The 25,336-nt window shown below is 37.2% G+C and overlaps 3 protein-coding genes and 1 long non-coding RNA gene across 5 annotated transcripts in view; 2 read left to right on the top strand and 2 right to left on the bottom strand.

Annotated features, from left to right (window-relative positions):
• The window catches only part of LOC127935145 (rap guanine nucleotide exchange factor 5), a 49,987-nt gene extending 45,257 nt beyond the window's left edge, over nt 1-4,730 (top strand). Inside the window, exons 23-26 of the mRNA XM_052532754.1 lie at nt 1-77; nt 1,165-1,229; nt 1,322-1,376; nt 2,152-4,730. The exon at nt 1-77 is cut by the window's left edge and continues 11 nt beyond it. Coding sequence (XP_052388714.1) covers nt 1-77; nt 1,165-1,229; nt 1,322-1,376; nt 2,152-2,270 — 316 coding nt within the window. The 3' untranslated portion in view covers nt 2,271-4,730. The remainder of the gene's footprint in view (nt 78-1,164; nt 1,230-1,321; nt 1,377-2,151) is intronic.
• Nucleotides 4,731-5,332: 602 nt separating this feature from the next.
• Nucleotides 5,333-10,090, bottom strand: LOC127934999 (zinc-alpha-2-glycoprotein). Its single transcript, XM_052532575.1, has 7 exons — nt 10,032-10,090; nt 9,434-9,738; nt 9,065-9,331; nt 7,924-8,202; nt 7,612-7,735; nt 7,272-7,326; nt 5,333-6,938 (listed from the first exon to the last, which is right to left on the bottom strand). The coding sequence occupies exons 1-7, from the start codon at nt 10,088-10,090 to the stop codon at nt 6,903-6,905; spliced, it is 1,125 nt and encodes a 374-aa protein (XP_052388535.1). The 3' UTR covers nt 5,333-6,902.
• A 6,998-nt stretch (nt 10,091-17,088) lies between these two features.
• Nucleotides 17,089-20,132, bottom strand: LOC127935151 (uncharacterized). The gene is made up of 4 exons (XR_008147994.1): nt 20,050-20,132; nt 18,273-18,303; nt 18,060-18,151; nt 17,089-17,798 (listed from the first exon to the last, which is right to left on the bottom strand). It is a non-coding gene; the product is annotated as an uncharacterized LOC127935151 (long non-coding RNA).
• On the top strand, nt 19,207-24,070 carry LOC127935150 (H-2 class I histocompatibility antigen, D-K alpha chain). 2 transcript variants are annotated; one of them, XM_052532765.1, is made up of 6 exons: nt 19,208-19,375; nt 21,582-21,830; nt 21,962-22,231; nt 22,316-22,583; nt 22,727-22,831; nt 23,188-24,070. In XM_052532765.1, the coding sequence occupies exons 3-6, from the start codon at nt 22,217-22,219 to the stop codon at nt 23,247-23,249; spliced, it is 450 nt and encodes a 149-aa protein (XP_052388725.1). In that variant the 5' UTR covers nt 19,208-19,375; nt 21,582-21,830; nt 21,962-22,216; the 3' UTR covers nt 23,250-24,070. The 2 variants fall into 2 exon arrangements, with proteins under 2 accessions (XP_052388724.1, XP_052388725.1); XM_052532764.1 differs by lacking the exon at nt 21,962-22,231 and having other exon boundaries at nt 19,207-19,375.
• The last annotated feature ends 1,266 nt before the right edge of the window (nt 24,071-25,336 follow it).

Below are 25,336 nucleotides of genomic sequence, written 5' to 3' on the forward strand. Positions count from 1 at the left end.
GAATCACAAAGCCTACAGAGACGCGTTCAGGAAGACCAAGCCGCCCAAGATCCCCTTCATGCCTCTGCTGCTCAAAGGTGACACCGAAACAGGAACATTGTGCTGATTTACTATCAATATATAATACATGCTGATTGTTCTGATGTTTATTACATTGATATTGATATACAAATAACATATATTTATTATTTGAGTTTATATTTTATTATTAAAATACAATAATATTGCTTTTTATGAAAGATATTGATTATTCTTATGTTATGCAACTATTTTTATTCTTATCTAACATTATTTTGATATAGCAGAAATGCATTTTTAGTTCATGTTTTATTGTTAAAATATAATAATCATTATTCTTTGGTTTAATAAAATAATATCAATATCTAAAAATATTAAATATTGTATTTTTATTTGTTTTAATGTATATATTATTGTTAAAATATAATGATAGTGCTTTTATGACATATGGATTATTCTTAGATTTAAAACAATAGTGATATATTAAAAATAAATTTTTACTATTTTAGTTAAATTTTATTATTTAAATGTAATAATACTGCTTTTTATGACAGATACGAATTATTTTGACATATATGGGTTATTCTTATGTTTGATTAAATAATATTGATATTATTAAAAATATAAAAAATATTGTATTTTTTATATTTTATTGTTAAATATAATACTGATACTAAACGACTTTTTATTGTATGGGTTATTCTTATGTTTAATATATATAATACTGATATATAAAAATGCATTTTATTATTTTAGTTTAATTTTATTATGTAAAAAATATAATAATGATTTTTTTATGACAAACACTGATTATTCTTCAGTTTATTAAAATAATTTGGATTTATTTTATATTTTATTATTAAATATAGTAATAGTGCTTTGTTTGACAGATATGGATGAAATAATGAAATAATATTAACATTATTATTATTATTATATATATATATATATATATATATATATATATATATATATATATATATATATATATATATATATATATATATATATATATGCTATTTTATTATTATTTGTAGAAATAAAATATATTGTTTATTGTATAAAGGTAAATACCCACTTCCTGTCACCTGACCTAAAGGAAGTGATGTCACAGATGCTCTAACTGCATGAGTGTTGTGGTTTCAGATATCACCTTCATCCATGAGGGGAACAAAACATTTCATGATAATCTGGTGAACTTCGAGAAGCTGGTGAGTGTTGTGTGTGTCAGTGATTGACAGCTGTCACTCATCCCTCGTCAGATGTGTTACAGATGTGTGTGTGTGTGTGTGTGTGTTCTCAGCACATGATGGCTGATACGGTGCGACTCATTCGTCACTGTCAGACGGATCAGACAGGTCAGACTCCACACACACACACACACACACACACACACACTCATTCACTCACTCAGGAGTAGTAGTGGTGGATTCTGAGCAGGAATTGTGTTTTTATGCAGAGACTTCTCCAGTTCAGTCTCTGTGTGTAATGTTTAGTAATTATGAAAAAATCTTTATTAAACATTTGCTGTTTGATTTCATGAAAAAGATCACCATATCAGATTATTATTATTGTTATAAAATAATAAAAAGATAATTAAAATATATATATATACATACATATATTACAGTATGTTAATAAATATAAACACTATATGAGTTATTATAATAGTTTGTCTTATATTATATTATATCGTGTGTGTGTTTGTGTCTCTCTCTGTATGTTTGTGTGTGTGTGTGTGTGTGTGTGTTTGAATCTCTCTAAATGTGTGTGAGTGTGTGTGTGTGAATCTCTCAGGTCAGCGCAGTGTGTGTGTGTCTGTGTGTGTGTGTGTGTGTGTCTCTCTCTCTCTCTCTCTGTGTGTGTGTGTGTGTGTCTCTCTCTCTCTCTCTGTGTGTGTGTGTGTGTGTGTGTGAATCTCTCAGGTCAGCTCAGTGTGTGTGTGTGTGTGTGTGTCTCTCTCTCTGTGTGTGTGTGTGTGTGTGTGCACGCGTGCGTGCATGTGTGTGTGTGCGCGTGCGTGTGTGTGTGTGTGTGTGTGTGAATCTCTCAGGTCAGCTCTGTGTGACAGAAGCAGAGCATCAGATCAGTGGAGAATGAATCCATCCTCTCTTTGATTTGTTCTCCTCTCAGGGAACGATCTCTCTCCGTGTGACAGTCCCGAGGTGCGCTCGAGCGTCCATTCCCTTCACATCATCGACAGTCAGCAGACGCTCTTCGAGCTCTCGCACAGACTGGAGCCGCGAGTCTGAGACACACCAGAGACCGAGCACACCTCACACATGAGGACCACAACTGCATCTCTTCATCTGACGAAGATCAGCGGTCCAAGAAAGCTTTCTCCTGTCTGCGGGAGACGAGGGAACTTTCTCAGCGTTGTTTTCTTGAAATGCTGTCGTCCACCAGCACTCTGGACCATATTTATACAGGAGTTTAATATTTCAGATTGATAGGGCTGGGCGATATAATCATAATATATTACATTTATATTTAAATTTTAAAAAATATATTACAATTTATTATTCAATTTTTCAGGCTTTTGACCATGTTTAGTGTACGTTAATATTTATGTATTTGGATTTAAAGGCTGATTTGTTTGAGTAATTTCAACCATTTAGATTAAAAATGTTTAGTGCATGTAAAATACAGTAAAAATTTTCAAGTACTGAACTACAAAACTCAATGGGCAAATAATATCATCACAATTTTGCATCGGTTTATGAATATATGATATTAAAAAAAAAATCATTGAATTATTTTAATCAATTTATTGAAACAGAAAGTTTTAACGATTTCAAATCAGAAACTTAATGGCCAAATAATATACATTTTGTGTAAACAATAGCAAATATGATTCACTCAAACAACTCATTGACTCGTTTGAATCGATTCATTGAATCAGACCGTTTGAACTTCTGAAGTTCAAATCAGAAACTTGATGCCAAAATAAAATTACCACAAGCTCCAGTTAATCCCGGAAAATCAAATCATAAGCTTAATGGCCAAATACAATTAACACAATCTCACTTTAGTTAAAGAATGTATAATATTTTGTGAACACTTAAATATAAAATGTAAACGAATCATTGAATCATGTGAATCGATTCATTAAAACAGAAACTTTGAACTGATTCATGGAAATTAATCAAACTCATTTCTTAGTTAAAATCACAAACGTAACTGCCAAATATCATCACAGTGTTGCTTCATTTCATAAATATACATCTTATTTTGTAAATAAAAAATATATCGCCCGGTCCAACAGAATCAACTGAGACTGAACGAACAAACACACTGGTGTCAAAGGTCATAAAGATTTCATATAGAGCCAAGTACTCACTTTATACTCAATCCTGTTACTACCAGATCACACTGAGGGGGTTTTTATTAGTTATTTTATTTAATGTTTTATATTTGAGTGGTTTGAGAGCCGCAGTGACTGAATCTTTTCTCCCGTGAGCTGACAGTGTTATTTCGTGGAGTTTGTGCCCTTCTCTCAGTTTCTCTCAGCAGTACTGAAGCTCATGCATGAATACCGTATTTGCACTTACATCTTCGTTTGTACATTATCGTGTAAGAATGTAGATATATGTTTATATGTGTATAGAAACACATGTTTCTGTGCCAAGCACTATTATGGGAAAGCAATGCAATATGTGGAGATTTTAATATTGTCAAATGTTTTATAAACGCCTTTAGCTGCAGCTATGAACCCCGGAAGAACACAGCTTTTCTTATACATCTACGGCACTTGTGTTATTTTGTGATTTTTTTCAAGTGCAGAACAGACTGTGTGCCGTTCACAGATAGAAATGGTGATTAAAATCGTCTGTCTTGTGTTTTGGTGAATCTCATAGAAATATTGGTCACAGATTTCACCCCAAAAAATAATAAGTAATAAATAAATAAAATCCTGACCTGACACAATAATTATTTTTTCTTTATTTTATTTTATTTTATAAAATCAAGTTCAGTTAAACACATGTCTGGATCACCATGCATAAATAAATAATGATTTTTTATTTATTATTATTATTTTATTTTATAAAATGTAATTCTGTGCTACTGTGGTATATGGTTCACAATTTAATAATTTTGATTTTCTTTTTTATTATGTAAAATTACATTCATTACAGCAAACAATACCATAATATAAGGTTTACAATTTAAATACATTTGTATCAATATTATTATTATTTTTATTTATTTGTTTTGTTTTCATTTTAATTATTTAATAATGTATTTGGGGTGAAATATGACCTGGATCTTTTTATTTTTTACATTTATTATTTTATCTGTTATTTTCCTATTTTTTTATTATAATTTTTTTGTACAAAATTACAGTCAGTACCACAAATGTTTTCATGATGTATTGTTCACAGTTTAAAACATTTCTAATATGAAAGTAATGTCATAATGTGACAAAATATTTTATTTGTGAAAATGTAGTATGAATTGTATTTATGGGAGTCATTTTTTTCTGATTAGCTCAGAAAGACACAGAGATGACTGACATTTTGGGGTTTTGTTGTGATCAGCAAATGTAAATTTAGATATGCTCTGAATATAAGACTTCATGTTTAAAGAGACAGCGATTCAAAGCAATATATTTGCAGTCTGTTGCTACATAAACCACACACGTCTTTTCTATAACCTGCATTTTTAGAATAATTTTCAAAAGCAAATGTCAATAAAAGATTTATGTAACACTATGCTTCTTACATGTTTGTGTAATCAATTGAAGTCCCGCTAAAAAGGGCCTCGTGACACCCTGCTATACCCCAGTGACAATAATGCAGGGGGGAATCAATTTTACCTTCATTTTTTAAGGTTATGGATGGTGGCAGAGAAATGCAAAACAGATAACAATTCTGAAAACAAAACAAAAACCACACAATTCGTAAAACACAACAAAAATTCAGAAAACATAACAAAAATTTTATTACAAAGTAAGCGCATTTCATACAATATATTTAAACTGAGCTACATTAAAACCATCTCCTAACTTTCTTCCATGACTCTGCTGTTTTCAGCTCGTTCTTCCTGTATGTGTAGATTGACAGATGTCTCGTCCAATCAGTGCTGAGTAACCAGGAACTGGTCTCAAACTGTACCTACCTCTTCCGGTTATTCTGATTTGTCTTTGTGTTTTGTTTCTGAATTATTTTGTTTTCAGGTTTATCATTGCGTTTTCTGAATCATTTAGTTTTTTAGATTTGCATTTGTAATTTTGTTTTCAGAATTGTAATCGGTTTTTCACTTCACGGCCACGTAGTTATGCCTTACCATCTACTTAAATAAAAGTACAAAGCCACGCTGTTACAAGCTTTTTATTTTTTTCAAAATCACTCAAACCTGTAATGTAGTTCGATTTCAAGAAGTAAAGGAAGGACTTGTTGGATTCTGTATTATCACTTTATTTTGTTTCAACCACAGTGAAAGCAACAGGTAAAAAAATATAAAAGACAATATAATATGCTTAAATTTAATTTAAAGAAAAATTAAAATTATACATTTTTTTTTTTTTTACTAAAACTATACAAACAACTTAATACCAATGTATTATTGCGAAAATCAATAAATTGTTGGCTTCATTTACCAATCGTTACATCCCAGGGGATGAAAAGAAAAGCCCTTCACTCTTCACTTCTGCGCCAGTCAAGCTCCACAAAAGTTTGATGTGCATTTGTACAATCGAAGGAACAATCAAACTTTCAATTGTGACCAGGCTAAAACAAACAAAAGGAATAATAAATGTGGGAGTAACAAACTTACTTTAAAAAAAAGACAACAAATGACAGCTTTTACATCAGTCTACAAACACAAAATTAACAATCAAATGCCAGGAAATTATCTTTAAAGTCCTTACTTTCCACTTTTAATGTAAATTGCAATTGTTAGTTCCTGTCTCCATCACGGGGGATGTATTTAAGGTATTTAAACGATTGCAGCAAAAGGATCAGGGCCTTCTGTAACAAGATTTAGCCCATAGCATGAAGTGTGTCCACACACTTCATACTGTGTATTTTTCTTAAAGTCAGGTATGCACCTTTTACTCTCAGATTCATCTTTGAGATTAATTTGATATTTACGAATTGGCTATGTAATTGGCATAATCCTTACCTGACTGATAATAAATTGTTACATTTGGTTTACTCTGATTTACAAGAAGATTAAGTGAAGGCTATGTTTCCGCAAATCTGCGTCCAGGGTTAAGTGCATACTAAAACTCAGGCTAGATGGAGCATAGGGTACATCAGGTGAGGTTTTAGATTTCTGACTAACCGCTTGACTTTAGTTAAGTTATACTCAGTTGCATTAAATTAACAATTAAATTTATGCATTTAGCAGATGCTTTTATCCAAAGCGACTTACAGTGCATTCAGGCTATACATTTTCACATATTATGTGTTCCCGGGGAATCGAACCCCCAACCTTGTGCTCTGGCTACTGTTTAGACTGACAAGTCTGTGATGACGGGGCACACTGAGCGACATAGATTCCTAATGAACGAGTAAAATATGAAGGAAAGAGTTAAATTAGAATAATCAAATGTCAGAAGAATAGTAATAATAATTGGAGACAGGCAAACAACCAATTTGCATTTTCAACCTAAATTCAAGGTCAAACTAAAATGGAGTCAGATTAGAATTGGATTTAAATTGAATAAATCCTGCCGCTAAAAAGTGTAAACACACAGGAAACCTTCGGGCAGCACCGGATAGCTTCATTGGGTGACTGGACTTTACAGTACAGTAGGATAAAAGAATTGAAATTATTGTGGACTACATTATCAGTCTATACTTATCAGAACACTGGAAATTTGAAACAAAGCTATTCGTGAATCAAAATAAATGTAATCCTTTCAGTAGTCAACAGCATTTTCACTGCAGTAACATGCCATTGCTGTGTACATTCTCCTGAAACAACAACAACAGAGAATTAAGTTACAAAAGTACTGTGTTCTTGAGCCTTTGAAACACTAAAGAAACTCTGAAATGTAAAAAGTATTTGAAACATATTTCAACTCAGAATAAAAGAATGTAATAAGGACTGTCATGATTAAGTATCTCTTATAAAAACAAAAACATGTAGCAGATGCTAGAAGCAGTTGAAGTAATAAAATTGAGATGTGAAAAAATCCAGTACATTGGAATACAGTTTCTCTTCATAATGAAGAAAAAAAAAACATTTCAAAACTTTTTCTAATCATTGCCCATAACACAAAGACAATGAATGTGATGTGATGATACCTGTGTCTGAGGATGATGATATCTTTCTGTCATCAAAGTGTTATTTCCATCTGACCTGCAACAGATAAAGCTGATTACAAAAACTATTGAGCTTGAGTGCATACAGTTTTTTTTTTTTGTAGAATTCAGTGCATGTTAATGTAACGTCAAAATATCTCTCATATTTAGCTGCAGAGTAAACTTAATGAAAAAATCGAATTGCATACAAATACAGTAATATATAAAAATACTCAAACTCATATTTCTACTGCCATACAGTAAAACATCATACATTCTGAAAAGTCTTTAAAACAAGGATATTTAAAAGCGAGACCTTTAAAAAAAAAAAGGTCTAATTTACCTTCTCCTTTTGTAGCACTGCAATACAATCAGAAGTACAACTAGAAGTACTACTACTACTACTGCTACTACTACTACTTTTTTACCAGGCCATTTGGATTCTTCCCAATCAGTGCATTTTACCACTGCAAAAAACAAAAACAAAAAACAAAACAAAACAAAAGATGAGGCATGACCAGCAAGATTAATCCATTTCAGTATTGCCATACTGCTACATATTGAGTGACTATGCTGAAGTTTCATCTGCTATGCACGAGCATCATGAGCTCATTCTGTTTAAATTCACTTAAACTGTATTCATGTTGATATTTACCCCGTTCTACTGAAACTGGTTTTGTCAGACTGCTGTGAATGACAAAACAGTCATAAATCCCTTCATTACTTCCGTTGATCTTCACACTGGACCTCATCTGAAAGGATCCATCATCATTTGGTCTCACTCCAGAAGATCTCTGATCTTTAAGGACAGTTTTGTTAAACCTAATGTCCATCTCAATATCTCTGGGGTAAAAGCCAGTGGTCAGACAGGTCAAAACCTGCTTATTTTGATCATTAGAAGCTTTCCTCAAAGTGGTGTGAACGTCTGGTTTACCTGGAGAAGAAAGAAGCAGAAAATCTAAAAATGTTCAAATATTTTGGTTATGTGTGCTGTGAAAGAAAAAAAAAGTACTGTAGAGAAGAAAGTAAGTTTACAGATTTGGAACAACATGAGAGTAACTAATGTAATCACTTTAACCAAATATTTGGTGCATTAATCTAATACAGAATGTCCGGGAACGGGAAACCATAGACAGCAGGGCTAGGCAAGAGCACACCAGGCAGAAAGCTAAAAGCATGTTAACCAGTGATGACAGGCAGAGCTAGTATCCAGCCTTAACACAGAAGGACTGAAACAGAAACACGCACACAATTAGGAGTGCAATGGATCGTAGATGATCTGTTCGAATCAGGCTTCAGGGTTTGGCACGCAAGTTTATCGTTTGAACATGTTATGTCTTGCCAGTTTACACGTTCAAGCAATTTTAACTCATGCTTTCCGTGCACTCAGCTGCTGCCGCACACACGCAGAGATAGAGACACCACATGAACAGCATATCAGAATTACCCATTTTGGCAAGTATTATATTAAACACAAAGCTGAGAAAAAAAGGGTATGTTTCCGTGCATTTGGTCTTAAAGAGACAGATGTCAATAAATAGCTGTTTCTGTCTGCTAATCAAACAACACCACAGCTCTTACGAAGATTAATCTGTATTTAAGTTTTGTGTTGTTTTACACTTAATTATTACATTTCTGCACCTGAATGCTACTGTTGCTTAGTTTATTTGTAACTGTGTTTTCTGTATTTATCTTGTAATTTGAGTAATTGTTATTTTTTTATTACTAACTAACCTCTTTATCAAACAATAATGATTTATTAATTATTAATGATTTATTATGCATTTAGAACTTACTCTTCTTTGAGTTGTTAAATGTGGAGATCCAGTCAGTGCAGGTTTTGAGGAAATACTTCAGGAATTTGTTTCGTCCAGTTTGCTGATCCCATTCTTTTTTGGTTTCTGTAGCTTTGGGGTTTTTCTCAATCCACTGCTGAGTGTCAGAATCAAAGGACATAAAATCCTCTCCATCAAATCCATATTCATCAAATGCTCTCAGACTCACTGTTCCTTCATGAGATTTCTGTAGTTCACAACCGATTACTCTCTGAAGAACATGGGGCTCTACAATCACAGAACAACACTTATGAGAAACTTACAGTACATAAAAAATACAAGACATTTTATAACATGCCCGATAATGGGTGAATAAAGCATGAAACTCACCAAAGCGCTGAAAGTCTGTGCAGTTTGACAAAGAGTTTAACTGATGAAGGAACCAATCTCTAGAATCTGGTGGTGCTTCAGGAGGACTGATCCAGTCATCTGCAGTCAGGATCCAGTCTCTTTCTTCATTACTGTAATGTTTGATCTGTCGGTCATCAGCAATAGCTACAGCACTGAACTCTGGAAGAGTGTCTGCTTTGGAAAGTGCTGTAAACTTGAAGTGGAGGTAATGATCCTCTGAAAAACAGACTTTTAGTGTATAAAACACATGCAATGAGAAAAGGTGAAAGGACTTAATACAAACTCTAATGTACTGTAATTATTTTTTTAGCTCTTTTCTTTTAAAAAAGAATAATTGCTTTAATTGAACTGATTCTAAATTTAATTAGTTTATATTTCATCAACGTTCGTCCAGCGTCATGTTGATTGTTTCATATCATGACGATAAGCGGCAGCCGCAGCCCATTCCAACGGTCTATTTAACTGTCTTTCGTCTCTTGTTTGTCAGATCGCTTTTCTAACACGATGCTCAATGCACTTCTTCCCTTCAACCCAGGACCTTCTCCAATGAACGAGCCAAAGTCGCGTTCGTCCTGACGTTGCTCGTTGGGAGGGTGGCGTTATGGGGAACGGCGGTGTGGGAGAACCAAGATCCATGCTGTGCCTCGTACCAGACACTCGCCGAGGAGATGAAGCGGGTGTTCGATCGGGCCGTCGCCGGGAGAGATGTGGCAAGGAAGCTGGCTGAACTGCGTCAAGGAGAGGGATCAGTGTTGGACTTCTCCATTGAGTTCCACACCTTAGCGGTAGAGTGTCATTTGAACGAGGAGGCACAGTGGGACATGTTCCTGCATGGGCTAGCTGAGCGGAGGAAAGGCGGAGATCCCTGGGCCTTTGCCTCTTCTGCGAAGAGCTCATCATCATCTACGCTCCTCCAAGACTAAGATGGTCAGCACAATCTCACGACTGTCAAGCACTTCTGGGGCTGAAGGTAATTTAATGGACCATGCACTTGCACACAAACTTCAGATTCCTCATTAGATTCAAAACTTCTGCCGGCGTTTTATTGGCAACTTCAGCCAACTAGCCTTGACCTCCCCCAAAACTACTTTCACGTGGTCAAACACAGCTGAGGCTGTGTTTGCCAAACTGAAGGGTTGCTTCATTTCGGCCCCTATCTTAATTACCCCTGATCAGTTTGTGGTGGAGGTCGATGCGTCAGAGGTGGGGGTAGGTGCGGTATTATCCCAATGTTCTCCCTCAGACGACAAGGTGCACCCTTGCGCATTTTTTTCCTAGCATTTATCCCCTGCTAAACGTAGTTATGATATTGGTAACCAAGAATTGTTGGCAGTCAAGATGGCATTGGAGGAATGGCGCCACTGATTAGAAGGCTTGGGGGTTCCTTTTGTAGTATGGGCCGACCATAAGAATTTAGAGTACATTAGAATTGCCAAAAGATTGAACTCCAGGCAGGCTCAGTGGGCACTTTTTTTTTCGCTGTTTTGATTTTACTCTCTCGTACTGCCCGGGTTCTAAAAACATCAAACCCGATTCATTGTCACGTATTTTTGACCTTTCCGAACTCCCGTCCACTCCCAAGTGTATTTTACCCGAGACATTAGTGGTCTCCACACTCACATGGGAGGTTGAAATGAAGGTCAAGACGGCCTTAGAAGGGGTAACGTCATCCTTGTCATCCAGGAGTTAACCGTACTACATTTTTGGTAAAGCAACTATTCTGGTGGCTCGTGACGTTCACAGTTTTGTTTTGGCTTGCTCGGTTTGTGCCACTGGTAAGACTTCCAATTAACCCCCTGTATGGGTTACTCCAACCGCTGCCAGTCCCTTCGAGACCCTGGTCCCATATCGCACTAGATTTTATTACCACCCTCTCGCCCTCCCAGGGCAACATGGTAGTTTTGACTGTGGTGAACCGGTTCTCGAAGGCGGCCCATTTTATCCCCTTGCCCAAATTACTCTCAGCCAAGGAGACAGCATTGACCGTCGTAGATCACATCTTTCGCTTACATGGCCTCCCAACAGCTGTGGTTTCCGACAGGTTTGGTCCATCCCACAACGCGATCTTCCAATCGACTTGCAGGGGCGGAGCCAGGGTATGGCCAGGGGTGGCCATGGCCACCATGGAAATAATCACGGCCACCCTACTGGCCACCCCGATCGTAATTGCGATCTATTATAAATAATAATAATAGTTTCTTTGATTTTGATCAGAATGACCTTGATTGATCATGGCAAAACGATTACATTCGGACGACGAAACTATCGTAATCGTGAATCACTTACAGGCAAATGCGGTATCGCAAGAGTTTCTGTAGCGCGCTTTTCTTTCCAACATTTGTAAAAAGTCGAGGACTGAGAGAGACGAGGAGTGAAGCTTCGCTTTTGTGCCTGGTTCAACTCGTGTTTGAGCACACAAACACATCTTTTCAGGTGAGTTATTAAAGTCAGATATTATTTTAGTTCCTTTCAACTATTTGTGTCTGAAGTTTTATGGATCCTTTGTTGAGGTCCATTAATTATTGATGATTCCTGCAGGTTAGGATCTGGTGATCAGAGTTAATTTAATAAACTCATTTTGAGTAGATGACATGGCTGACAGGAAACCAATTCAGGATACCGACGTCACATGATAAGCTCATGATTAGTTTTTCATAGTGGGAGTATATAACGCAAAACACATCATCCGTTGCGGAATCATGTTATCACTTCTCTTATTGCTGACAGGTTCTTAGCAATTTTTCTCCTTGACAGGAAATGGGTCCAGACAATTTGAGCATTGTTGACCCTTAGCAAATCATTAATGGCATTCAAACTACAGATGGGAGAAAAGAGTCTCTTTTAAATCCTTTGGAAAAAGTAGCCGATTGTGCAGTTTATTTGTGTTTGTTCACTGAGGTCCTACAGTACACTGTAAAATTGTAATTTATTTTTACATTATATTTTATATTATTATAAAACTATTTATAGTGTTTGTTAGTGAATGCAGTTTTAAGGTCGCTATTTTTACGGTGTTACATCAAATTCTGTGACCATCGTATTTTGTGACCGTAGAAGGCACTGTTGTAGGGAGTAAATATAATGTAATAATATACAGGTGCTTCTCAATAAATAATAATGTTGTGGAACAGTTAATTTATTTCAGTAATTCAACCCGAATTGTGAAACTCGTGTATTAAATAAATTCCATGCACACAGACTGAAGTAGTTTAAGTCTTTGGTTCTTTTAATTGGGATGATTTTGGCTCACAATTTTACAAAAAACAACCAATTCACTCTCAACTAATTAGAATAAGGTGACATGCCAAACAGCTAATCAACTTAAAACACCTGCAAAGGTTTCCTGAGCCTTCAAAATGGTCTCTCAGTTTGGTTCACTAGGCTACACAATCATGGGGAAGACTTCTGATCTGACAGTCCAGAAGTCAATCACTGACACCCTTCACAATGAGGGTAAGCCACAAACATTCATCGCCAAAAGAAGCAAGATGTGCAATGTCATCTGCTGGTGTTGGTCCATTATGTTTTTTGAAAACCAAAGTCACTGCCTTTCTCTGAGATTAAGGATGAAGTCTTTGTCCGATAGGTTACTGACAGTTTCGACTCCCTTGTCGAGCTGGCTCTCCGCATTGAAAGACGCTTCGACATGAGACGAAGGGCTCGTGGATTGGAGGCTTAGTTATTTTCCCCTTCCACAGCGACCCAGCCGCAACTGCCAACTGCTGCTGACCCCGAGCCGATGCAGCTAGAGGGACTTCGTATATCCACACGGGAATGCCAACGCAGGATTATGGATCACCTATGCATGTACTGTGCGGCCTCGGATCATTTTGTCTCCAGGTGCCCAGTAAAAGCCAACGCTCGTCAGTAGGCGGAGGATTGCTGGCGAACGCTACATCATGGGTCTCTCCGTCTAAGTCCTGCACTTCCCTTCCCGTACACCTCCACTGGCTGGGATCGTCTGTTTCCTGCTCAGAATTGCTTGATTCGGGGGCAGAGGGGAACTTTGTTGACGAGGTATTCCCCTCTTAGATTTACAAGACTCCACCCCTCTGTTCGCCCTAAACGGCAGTTCCCTTCCTAGGGTACAGAGAAGGACTTCACCATTGACTCTCACTGTTTCAGGAAATCATAGAGAGACTAATTCTTTTTTTACTTTTCATTCCCCTTTTACTCCTGTGGTTTTAGGCCACCCGTGGTTAGTTCTCCATAACCCCCAGATTAACTGGGCGGAGGGCACTATTCTTTCTTGGAAATTGTCTTGTCATGTCGATTGACAGTCTTCTGCTGTACCTCCTGTCTTGCCCGTTACTGTTTTTCAGGAAGAGCCAGGTGATTTGTCTGTAGTGCCGGAGGAGTATCACGATTTGCGGGAGGTCTTCAGCCATTGCCGGGCCACTTCTCTCCCCCCTCATCGCTCGTATGACTGCAGTATAGATCTTCTTCCAGGTACAACGCCCCCCCGGGGTAGACTATACTCATTTTCCGCCCTCGAACGAGAGGCGCTCGAGAAATACCTTTCTGACTCGCTCAACGCCGGTACCATCATTCCTTCCTCGTCTCCAGCTCCCGCTCAACATCTTTGTGTTCGTCTACCTTGACGACATTTTGATCTTTTCGCCATCACTCCAGGTGCACGTCCAACATGTTCATCGTGTTCTTCAGCGTTTACTGGAGAATCGACTTTATGTAAAGGCCGAGAAATGTTCTTTCCACACCTCCTCAGTTACGTTTCTGGGTTCGGTCATCTCGGCAGAGGGGATTAGTATGGATCCAGCTAAGGTCCAGGCGGTAACTGATTGGCCCGTGACCTCAGTCAAGTCCCAGTTTAGGTGGTCAGATTCTGCACAGACTGCGTTTGACGTTCTAAAATCTCTCTTTAATACCGCGCCTATCCTTCTTACTCCGGACTTCACTGAACAATTTATAGTCGAGGTCGATGCCTCTGAAGTGGGGGTTGGGGCTGTGCTTTCCCAGCGGTCCAGCACTGATGGAAAGATAAGATACACCCCTGCACCTTTTTCTCTCACCGTCTTTCTCCTGCTGAGCGCAATTACGACGTGGGCAACCACAACCATGGTCTCACTTAGCTCTCGACTTTATCACCGGGCTTCCTCTCTCAGAGGGTAACACCGTTATTCTGACCGTGGTAAATCGTTTTTCTAAGTCGGCCCATTTTATTCCACTCGCTAAACTCCCCTCTGCCAAGGAGACCGCCCAGATCATGGTTGATCATGTTTTTAAGCTACATGGTTTACCAACTGATATTGTGTCTGATAGAGGCCCCCAATTTTCTTCTCAAGACTCAAAACTCAGGCAAGAGTTTTGTTGCCTGATTGGGGCATCCGTTAGCCTTTTGTCCGGGTTTCATCCCCAGACGAACGGTCAAGCAGAACGGACTAATCAAATTGTCGCCCGTATGCTCCGCAGTCTCACCCATCAGAATCCCGCATCATGGTCACTAGAGCTGAAGATCTTTGCCCGAACCCGATTGGACCCGTCGGGACCCGACGGGTTCGGGCTTAATTTCTATCATCTTATGCGGGCTCGGGCCGGGCTCGGGCTTGCGCTCCGGTTTGCGAGGTAAACGAGCGGTCATGTGATGTGTTTCGATTAGCGAGAGAAAGATGCGAAAATGAATGCTGAGCAGGTGTAACGGAGGCTTGCCTCTGGTGATTACGTTTTGGTTGCACCAGCAACTAAAGCAAACTCTGAGGTGTGGAAAAGTTTTAACCATGCTTATAATGAGAATAATGAGTGAATAACGACACACCATCAGTGAGCGCAGGAGCGCGCTGAATCTACAGTGGATTCAATCATTGTCCTCCACATAAACATGTAGACCTAGCCTAATCTCTGTGAGTAAAGGTTTTTCAAATGATAACTAAATATTCATTGAGTCTTAAATGCATAATGTTGACAGAGTATTTACGCTAATGTTGGCATTATTCTTTTATTAAATAAAGCAAATCCGGCAGATTTCTAGAATTACTTTTACTTTTACTTGAGTAAAGTTTTTGGGTACTCTACCCACCTCTGAAAAGTGCATACTGAGTTTTTTACACTGTTAAAGAGTTGGATTCCCATGCTAAACATGGAAAGTTTAAAAAATTAAGTTGTACGTTTGAAGGAGTATTTTTGTTCCCAAAATACTCCTTCCGGTTTGTCACAAGTTTGGGAAAGTTTTTTTCGAGTATGGCTCTGTGTGACGTTAGATGGAGCGGAATCTCCTTATATGGGTCCTGAGGAACTTCTGCCGGAAGAGCGCGCTCCCGTATAGCAGAGCACTGAGAGCACAACAGACTTCACTGATCAGAGCGAGAGCGTCGCCAAATGTCACAAAAGAAGTGTGTTTTTGGTTGCCAGGGCAAGACAACCCTGCACAGATTACCAAAGAGAAACAGCATTAAGGGACCAGTGGATGGAGTTTATTTTTACAGAGCATCAACGGAGTTGTGCAAGTGTTTGTGTTTGTTCCCTGCATTTCGAAGATGCTTGTTCACAAGGCCCAGTTTGACGACGGATTTGCGTATCGTTTATTTCTTAAGGATGATGCAATCCCAAGGAAAAAGGGTCACGATCGTGTGTTGGAACCGCAGGCGGTGAGTAAAACTGCTTAAAGTATCTCTGCCTCCTTGTTAGTGCGTCCGCCTCCCATCGGAGACCCGGGTTCGAGCCCCGCTCGGAGCGAGTCGTTGCTGCTGCTGCTCTCGTTCAGTTTCAGCCTCGGGATCTGATTCTGGATCATAAATAAATGGCTGAATCTGACTGTAAGCCATGGCTTCTTTGGATGATGTTTTTTTTTTTCCTCACGGTAATGTCACAACTTCCAAACGCTCTCAACGCAAAAGCCTACTGGCACTCATGATTCTTTAGCTCCTCCCACACGTCACGCCTCTAGGCGCTCGTGTTTTTCCGGGGAAAATCGGTACAGACTATCTTTCTCTTTTAAATATAATAAAACTAAAGACTTTTTTGAGTTATGAAAGAAGCAGTACTACTCTATAGGTACTCCAGATTAACAGGATATTGAGTGTAAACAAGCATTTCACCCACCCTTTAACAACTTATTTAACTTGAGCCAACGCTGCTAATACACACATACATTTGTTAATAAAATAAATAAAACGAAAACATGTATGTTTGAACGCTAGTGAATAAAAGGAAACGATCCAAGTCACTTCCAGGGAGGCATGTTATACACGCCCCCGTCGCTTGACTACACCCCCACGTCAAATCAGTGCCAGAAAGCGAGACGTGCAGAAACCTGTTTTTATACAAACCTGTCTATGGCAGAAACGTGAAGCCCAAAGGGAAAAATAGTATCACAAGCTCAAACTTGACGGAAACGAAAAAGGGTAAAGGTAAGCATTGCAAATAAATTAGTAGATATGGACATGGAATATATGTGCTGCAAAATCATTGCTTTTGCGCGGTTACATTTTCGTTTTGCAATTCTTAATTTTTGTTTGCAAAAAGCACATTTCAGAACAGGTTAACTTACATCCACAAGCTCCTGGAGTGCTATTGCGTTCTCTATTTCACTTTTCACAGTTTAGTTTTCCATAACGATGTGTGGTCGGATGCTGATGGTTTTCAATGTTACTTGTTCATTTTAATAATATATATAGATAGATAGTTATTTCACTTTAATGGCAATGTATAGGTCCTTTTCTATTACATTAAAGTGAAACTGAACCAAAGCATAGAAGCCTGAAAAAATAGCTCATAAGATGAAAACTTAATCATTTGCATCTATCTATCTATCTATCGTTACACCGGTGGATCGTCTACTGAAAGTAATAACAGTGTTCTTACCTTGGTGTGCATCGCCAAGAAAACAGTCAAACAAAAAAAATAAAAACACAAAAAGCAAAAACATTCTAGAAAATGTTTCAAAACTACAACCTATTAAATACTTTTTGTCCTTCACATTTTCGATGTCCTACCGGAGCAGCACAATGCTAATAACAGAGGAGGACTCCTTCCTTAAAGAGTGTGTTCTGCCTGGAGCGAGGAGCCGATCCTTTAAAAGTAGGAGCGTCATGGTTTTCACTCGCTCCAAGAGCACTCCATCACGAATAAAATTAATTCCAAACAGCACGCAATATAACTGCATATTCAGAAATGATTATTTGTGAATAATGGCAAGATGCCATGTGTGACGTGTTTATCTTTATAGCATCCTTACAGTACTTTATGTAATTGACAGGTCCTCAAAGAAACGTCTCTTCAGTCTTTAGGATGGACAGATTTTTGTCTCTTAGCTGTGAATCTAAAGATGTCTCTGTGCTCTGATTACTGTACAGAGAGACAGAAGAAGATCTCAGAGAGGCTTCAGGACCTGTAAGATGCAGAAGCAATGCTTAAGGCCAGTGAGTATGAAGAAGTGTTATGACAATACATTTCACAACTGCATTATCTTTGCCTTATGATACTGGGGTAAAATCACCCTCCAAACCACACAGTTTCATAATCACTATATTCTTATGAATAACACATTGTAAAATCTTACACATAACAGATAATGATCTGGGCTTAATGCAGGGAATACAAGAGCATCCTTCATAAAAGCATAATCCCAAAAAACACCAATAAAGAATACCTTTTATCTTATCTCTGACATAGTAGATGTCAAACAGTATGATTTCTGCATTCAGTCCTCACTGGAGAGTAGACAGGGATTGTGTCTTTGTCCTGTGAGAGCAAAAGGAAACATTAAACAGACTATCTCTTGCCTTTCAAATATGAAATAAGTCTCAAATAAACTACAGCTGATATAAAATAATGTGAACAAGATTTATTCATGTGCTCAAACCTCTTCAGAGACGAGTTTGGGTGTTTTCAATCTGAAAGATAAACAATTAAAACAGCACACACACACACATGTCTGGTCATCCTTGTGGGGACTCTCCATAGGTGTAATGGTGTTTATACTGTACAGACTGTATTTTCTATCGCCCTACACCAACCGATTTTAAATGCAACAAACTTGCGCTCAAGCTTGCTAATTTTCAGAAGCAAACCTTGGAGGCCTGTAAGCTTGCCTTTTGCCACAATTTTTCCGACATATCTTCTCACTGCACATTCTGTAATTCTAATATTGAAACAATACCACATCTGTTTTTTGAATGTGATTATGCAAAAGAGTTCTGGAAAAAAGTAGCCTGGCTAATATTTTCTGCTTATTACAAACTCTTTACATTTGAGGTTGTGAATGTGCTGTTTTTGATTTGGGACACCGGTCAAAGGAGATGGATGACAGATTAAAATTGCTCACTTTATGTGACGAGTTTCATCTTCATAAGTGTAAAGTAACTTTTTCGAAGCCCAACTTTAAACTATTTTGTGTTGATTTAAAATTATTTTATGACTCTCTTTGTTTATCAGCTAATAAGAAAGCTGCTAAAACTTCTTTGTTGCTTAAATAAATTATGGTTTCATTGTAAGTTCATGAATTTCTGAAGATTTATTATTTATTTGTGTATTCCCAATGTTATTTATTTTTATTTACTTTTATTCATCTTTTGTATTTGTAATGTCTATGAATCTTTTGTGAATTGTTTTTTTTAGTAGACTATCCCTTATCTACTGCCTTGCTTTACTCTGAGAGTATTGTATTATTATTATTTTTATTATTTTTTTGTGTTTGATATTGTATCCCCTGTGCATTTTGTTAAATAATAATAAAAAAAAGTTCTGCTACAAGATGGCGGCACGCAGCCGACTTCAACTTCCGGTCGACTTCCTTCCCGCCTGGGGTTACTTTTGAAAACAACCCCGCTGCCATGTGGCATTCGTGTGATAATGACGCTATAGACAAACGCGGGCATGCTCGCCAGTGGCCGGTAAATTTTTTTACCGAAATGGACATTTACACACTCGATTTGGTTTTTGTGTTTATCCTTGATGTACACTGTGGTAAGAACCAAAATCTTAAATAAATTCCTCTGCTACCCTGATAGTTACATCACGAAGACGTCTATTTAACGTCTGCATTACATCTGCAAGACTAACGTTACTTTTTAGACTATTTACTCATCTGCAATACGACTATAAGACGTTTCCCATCAGATGTCAAATAGACATTTAGAAGATGTTGTTAAGATGTTCATGATTTGGAATTGGTGGTCATGGGCGCCGTTCACATGGGACGCCCCGACCATAATTTTAATATTGTCTAAAATATCCAGGTTTTTGCAGTTTGCACTGTGCAGGTCGATCGTGTGAGACATTCATGAGAGCAGAGCGACGGCTATGCTATGGAATCGCTCTTGCATCTACTTTTTTTGATCGGAGCGCAAAACAAAAGAACGAACAAACACGTGCGCTTATCATGACGCTTTGATCTTTCCCTGTGGATCTCACGCGCAGCGCCACGATTGGTCGATTATGTACAATACCTGCATGTTGTTGCTTAAACTTCTTTTGATGTTTTAGGCAATATTAAAATCATGGGCGTAGGTTTGGTCTCAGCTTTGGTGGGGACACTCCCATAACTTAATACTATTTTCCACAGAATATGCATTTGAAAGCCTGGTCAGTCACTACAGCTAGTTTATTTTTGTGGTTAGCTAGTTATTTTGCCTACTTACACTCTGACTCTGCTTTATGAAAAAGCTTCTTATGACCCCTTTCTTCTTCTTGGGTGGCATCTACAAAGTACAAAAGGGGGCAAGATAGTAAAAAACAGCGGCGAGCGCCGCGACGAAAACACCGAAGAAGCTTAAGGTTTTACCCCAGTTAGTCTCAAATACATTCATTCCAAGCTCGATAAACAGAGATGACTTTGGTAGTTGATACGCTGGAGCTTCTTCTTCCTGTTATAGCAGTGATCCTCAAATCTGGCTCGCGAGATCCAGTTTCTTGCAGAGTTTAGCTCAGACTCCAATTAAACACACCTGCCTGTGATTTACTAATGATCCTAAAGACACTGATTAGCAAACTCATGCGTGTTTGATTAGGGTTAGAGCTAAACTTCGCAGGAAAGTGGATCTCGCGAACCAGATTTGAGGATCACTGTGTTATAGCGTCCTGTGTTTCACACTGCGCATGCGCAGAACGCCTACATGCAATGCAGTGAAAATTACAGCTGTTTGGAAAAGCATATGCATTTTTACTTGGTTTTACTGGCACTTGAAGCCTTCAGAACGTGAAAATATCGATCCTAAAGTATTGTGGCAGAGCAAATGAACACCTAAAAACAAGAGTGCCCAGAGTGCTGCTTATGTGATTGTGGCGCATGTTTGTGTTTCTGAGTTCATTCTTTCGAGTTTCTCTATGCATAATTTCATAGATATGTGGCTATATTTAACCACTGGTTCACCTAAAACTCTTACACTATCTGTAGTTAAATGGCATGGTTTGATATAGTGCTCAGGTAAATTTGATCTAAGTAAATGTTAAACTTTTGAAATTCAGAAAAAAAGAACCACATGATGAAACAATACATGAAAATTATGTATCTGTGTCCTGTTATTTATCTTTTGGTATGCATTTCAGAAAAAAAATGGTTAGGATTCAGGTGTAGTTAGTGATTTAATCATGATTAATCCACTGAAAATTCTGATTAATTTGATTAAAATTTTAATCATTTGACAGCCCTAATATATGTATATATATATATATATATATATATATATATATATATATATATATATATATATATATATATATATATATTTTTTTTTTTTTTTTTTTTTTGTTTGTTTGATCCAGTTAATTTTAAAAGTATAATTAAAAGTGTTCAAATCTAAGAAGCTCAGACCGCCATTAAGTTATGCTCATAATAAATACATATATTGATATAATCAGTTTTATTCTTTCAGAAATAAAAACTGTTATCAGTAATCTTGTAAAAAGTGAGTCTTGAGATGCCCTCTGCTTTAGTATCCAAAACTCTGCCCCTAAAGATCTCTTAGTCACCACTAAACAAAAGATTTGACTTAAATGGATAGTTCACCTTAAATTGAAAAACCATTTACACACCCTAAAATTGTGTCAAACATGTATTAATTTATTTCTCGTGCTGACATAATGTACACATGGACTTATATTTACTTAGATTTAACTCTAGTGATCACTTTGTCAGTAACATCCTTCTTGTATTGTCTTTATCTTTCTTCAGAGATACACCATCTCCAGTTTGTTTGCACTGTCTTCACCAAACCTGATGGGTTCTCCGGTCGTGTGTTCAGTGCTGTGGGTCTGTATGATGACCGACAGATCTCTCACTACAGCAGTGAAGAAGGAACGTGGAAAAGAGACGGTCTGATTGGAGAAATCTGGAGAAATACTGAAGAACCTCTCGATATTAAAGTCTGGTTTCTACATGAAGTTAACACTCTTGCAAACTGCACAATCTCTACATGTGAACGTGAGTCTGTTGGGTTTTTACTGGAATGACATCAATATATTTAAGTGTTGCTTTTATGGGCCACTGTATATTTTGAGTTGCAATATATTATTAAGTCGTAATAAGTTTTGTTTATTTATTTGCATGTTTAGGCCTCATTACACTACAGAGGAGAATCGGTTGTGAGGTGGATAAACATCCAGATGGTTCAGTGATAAATGTGAATGTGTTTGATGAGTACAGATATGATGGAGAGGATTTCATTGCCTTTAGTTATGACACAATTCAGTGGACTGAGAAAAGTCCAAAGGCTAAAGAAACCAAATTGATGTGGGACACTGACAGATTTCACAATATGTATCTCCACTCCTACCTCAAGAACTGCATGGACTGGATCTCCAGATTGAATGTTTCGATCAGCAGTATGTGTTCTCGATCATTGGTTTTATTGTGCTCAGAATCAAGCGTTTGTGAGTGGATCTAAAATACTATATTCGTGATTCCAGCTTCTCCGGCTCTTCACATGTTTACAAGCTCCTCGTGACCAAAGCAAGCTGATTCTGACCTGTCTGGCCACTGGCTTCGACCCCAAACACATAGACATGAAGATCACACTGAACCAGATTGAACTCCAACCCTTCAGCTCTACAGGAGTCCGACCCAACGATGATCAGACCTTCCAGCTGAGAACCAGCGTGGAGATAAACAGAGACGAGAAACAGAGTTATGAGTGTCACGTCCTTCATAACGGTCAGACACTTGAAACAAAATGGGGTAAATATGACCACATTAACAGTCTTAAGTTAAAATTGTGTGCAACTTCTCCAGCTGGCAGCTCATAATTTCTCAAGACGTAGTATTTATTTGTAGCAAGAATTTATAGAATAGTTAAAGCTTTAATTATTTTTTCCCTGCAGATCTGGAATCTAGACATCATTACTGGACAGCAGTAGCTGTAGGGAATTGTGTGTTTGCAGTTCTAGTCATCATGTCTATAACCTACAAAACCAGACGTTTAAATGGTGAGTTTGTTTTAATTAAAGACCCAAAATGAAAGTTGTCATTATTTACTTGCCCTCATGTTATTCCAAACCTGTAAGATGCACAAAAATAGACATTTTTTTGATGAATAGTCACATTCGTCCATCTAACAGCAAACAGGACAAACACTATAATAGCAGTTTTTTTTTTTGCATGCTCATTTGTCCTTTAAATATGCATTTAAATATGGAGACCCTAAAGTCTAGTACTTTAAAAGCTTATCAGTTTTATATGCTCATGAATGGGGTTTTATGAAGTTAAACATAATATACTGAATAGGTATGAAAAAAAAAGCCTTAATGCTAAAGTTTTCTAATATTGTTTGTATCGTTTCTAGGGCAGATGAACTGTAATGGTTCAACCAGAAGTGAGAACATCCAGCATCAACAGATCCCCTGACTGCAAGTGATTAACATGAGAACAGTGAATGAGGAACACACTGGTGCAAATTATCTACTGTACATGTCTTTATCTCATATTCATGTTCTTCAGTGATGTATCCTCTTGTATATTATTGTATATACATTATTTACATTCATGTCAATCACAAATGATGGACACAGAAAGAGGAGGTGCAAGGACAGGACATGCACAATTTGGTCAGACTGGCAAGAATGCGTTTAATGTGTTTACATTCCTGTATATTTTGATTAAAATCAAGATATGCCACCTGTGTTTATATGATTATGCTTGCTGCGATTATGAGCTTAATCGCATTATTAAGATTGAAAAATTTTGTCTGAAGTAATGTTAAATAGAAATATTTACAAAATCAAATTATAATCGTAAGAGGGTGCATTTGAACATGTTTACTTTGAGGCGTAGCCTTGTAGAATGTATTACGAAGGCCTCAAGAAGCAAGATAAAGATCTAATGCCCCTGTATGAGTTTTTGTCTTTTATGGCATCACTCGAGCAAGAGTTTGGCTTTCCTCGGCACGATTGCACATGTGATATTTATTTTATCAATCTTATTTTTAACTTAAGTGTTATTTGCTTGGATTTTTTTGTAGTGCTAGGATTTGCATTAGGGTTACGATTAAAAAAAACAAACAAGAAATTATAACAAAAAATGTATTTTTACATGAAAGTTTATGAAAAAAGGGAATGGCACAATCTTTATCTCCATTTCTGTGTCTTAATGCACGTTGATGCTTTTGGTTCATTTCGGTTCAATATGTTAAATAATAAAATTTCACTAATATCCTATCATGTAAAAAAGGCATTAAAATGCACTATGTAGTTGCTTGTATGTTTCATTATGCACAGTTCTTTGAGCAATACTTGAATATTTGAATACAAACTGCACAATGTATAATTTTTTTTAAATGTAATCTTTCACTGTTGTAAAAGAGCTTATTTTGCATCTACACAATAAATAATTTCTAGAATCATTGTTTTTTTTTTATGGATTATGGATTGTGGAACTGCACATTGCTTCTGATTCCTGATGGGTCAAACATCTGAAAAGCAGTGTTTTGAATTTGCATGATTGTATGATTTCCCCCCCCCCCCCCACTTGTCTCCAACATTTGTTTAATTCATATACATTTTTGTAATATCATTGGTTTCTATGGTCTACACTCTTAAAAAAAAAGGTGACCAGATGAACCAAAAGGGGTTTCGCGGGGATGCCATAAAGGAACCATTTTTGGTTCCCTGAACAACCATTTTGTAAAAGAACCAGTGAAGAATATGCCCTTTATGGCCCCATTTATTGTTCATAAAGTTTTTTTTTTAAAACTAGATGTTACAAGATGTATGATTAAAATGTTTATTACATTTACAGTATACATCAATGCAGTATACATCAGTACTAATATGTGTTTAATAGGGATGTGCACAAGTACTAGAGTACTCAGACTTGACCGCAACGATTGATCATTTTTTAAAGCCTCTGCAATCATTCGTTTCATGATCAATCATCGGTGTCAAGTACTTGATGATAACCTGACCCTCTAGATTTCTTTTTTCTGATTGGTTATGGCCACATTTTGGGTGGTACCTGAGCTCTGACCTGTTAGTGTTAGGACAGCATGTCATCCAGACAAAATCAAAACCACCAGTACTTGAAATGAAAAACTGAAAACGTGTAACAAAAATGTGCAATACAGTGAATAGAGCAGGTTAATGTCAGTACCCCCATCTTCCACTAGTTTGCCCTCTTTCATTCCATGGAAACTGACACTGGTTCAAAGAACCAGGTTTTTTTATTGCTCTTATGAAGTATTCTTATTTATGGAGGTCGTGAATTGGTGGGTTGAAATGTGAGCCAAAATCATCACAATGAAAAGAACCAAAGACTTAAACTACTTCAGTCTGTGTGCATTGAATTTATTTAATACATCACAATTTGTTGAATTGCTGAAATTAAAAAACATTTGTATTTATTGAGAAGCACCTGTGGCCTTTCGGTGCCTTACCATGACCAGAAACGGACCAATGCCCGATTAATTTACCAGTAGCCAAAGCAAGCCAATATGTGGG

Source organism: Carassius gibelio, chromosome A19 (assembly GCF_023724105.1).
Source record: "Carassius gibelio isolate Cgi1373 ecotype wild population from Czech Republic chromosome A19, carGib1.2-hapl.c, whole genome shotgun sequence".
Classification (NCBI taxonomy): Eukaryota; Metazoa; Chordata; class Actinopteri; order Cypriniformes; family Cyprinidae; genus Carassius; species Carassius gibelio.

Bases quoted from the DNA above. Each gene is read 5' to 3' on its own strand.
- LOC127934999 (XM_052532575.1), bottom strand. From the start codon at position 10,090: ATGGATCTTGGTTCTCCCACACCGCCGTTCCCCATAACGCCACCCTCC. The intron at 8,203-9,064 runs GTAAGTTCTAAA...TTTCTTCTCCAG, and splicing joins ATTTAACAACTCAAAGAAGA to GTAAACCAGACGTTCACACC. The intron at 7,736-7,923 runs GTAAATATCAAC...TGTTTTTTGCAG, and splicing joins ACCAGTTTCAGTAGAACGGG to TGGTAAAATGCACTGATTGG.
- LOC127935150 (XM_052532764.1), top strand. From the start codon at position 21,786: ATGAAGTTAACACTCTTGCAAACTGCACAATCTCTACATGTGAAC. The intron at 21,831-22,315 runs GTGAGTCTGTTG...TCGTGATTCCAG, and splicing joins CACAATCTCTACATGTGAAC to CTTCTCCGGCTCTTCACATG. The intron at 22,584-22,726 runs GTAAATATGACC...TTTTCCCTGCAG, and splicing joins GACACTTGAAACAAAATGGG to ATCTGGAATCTAGACATCAT.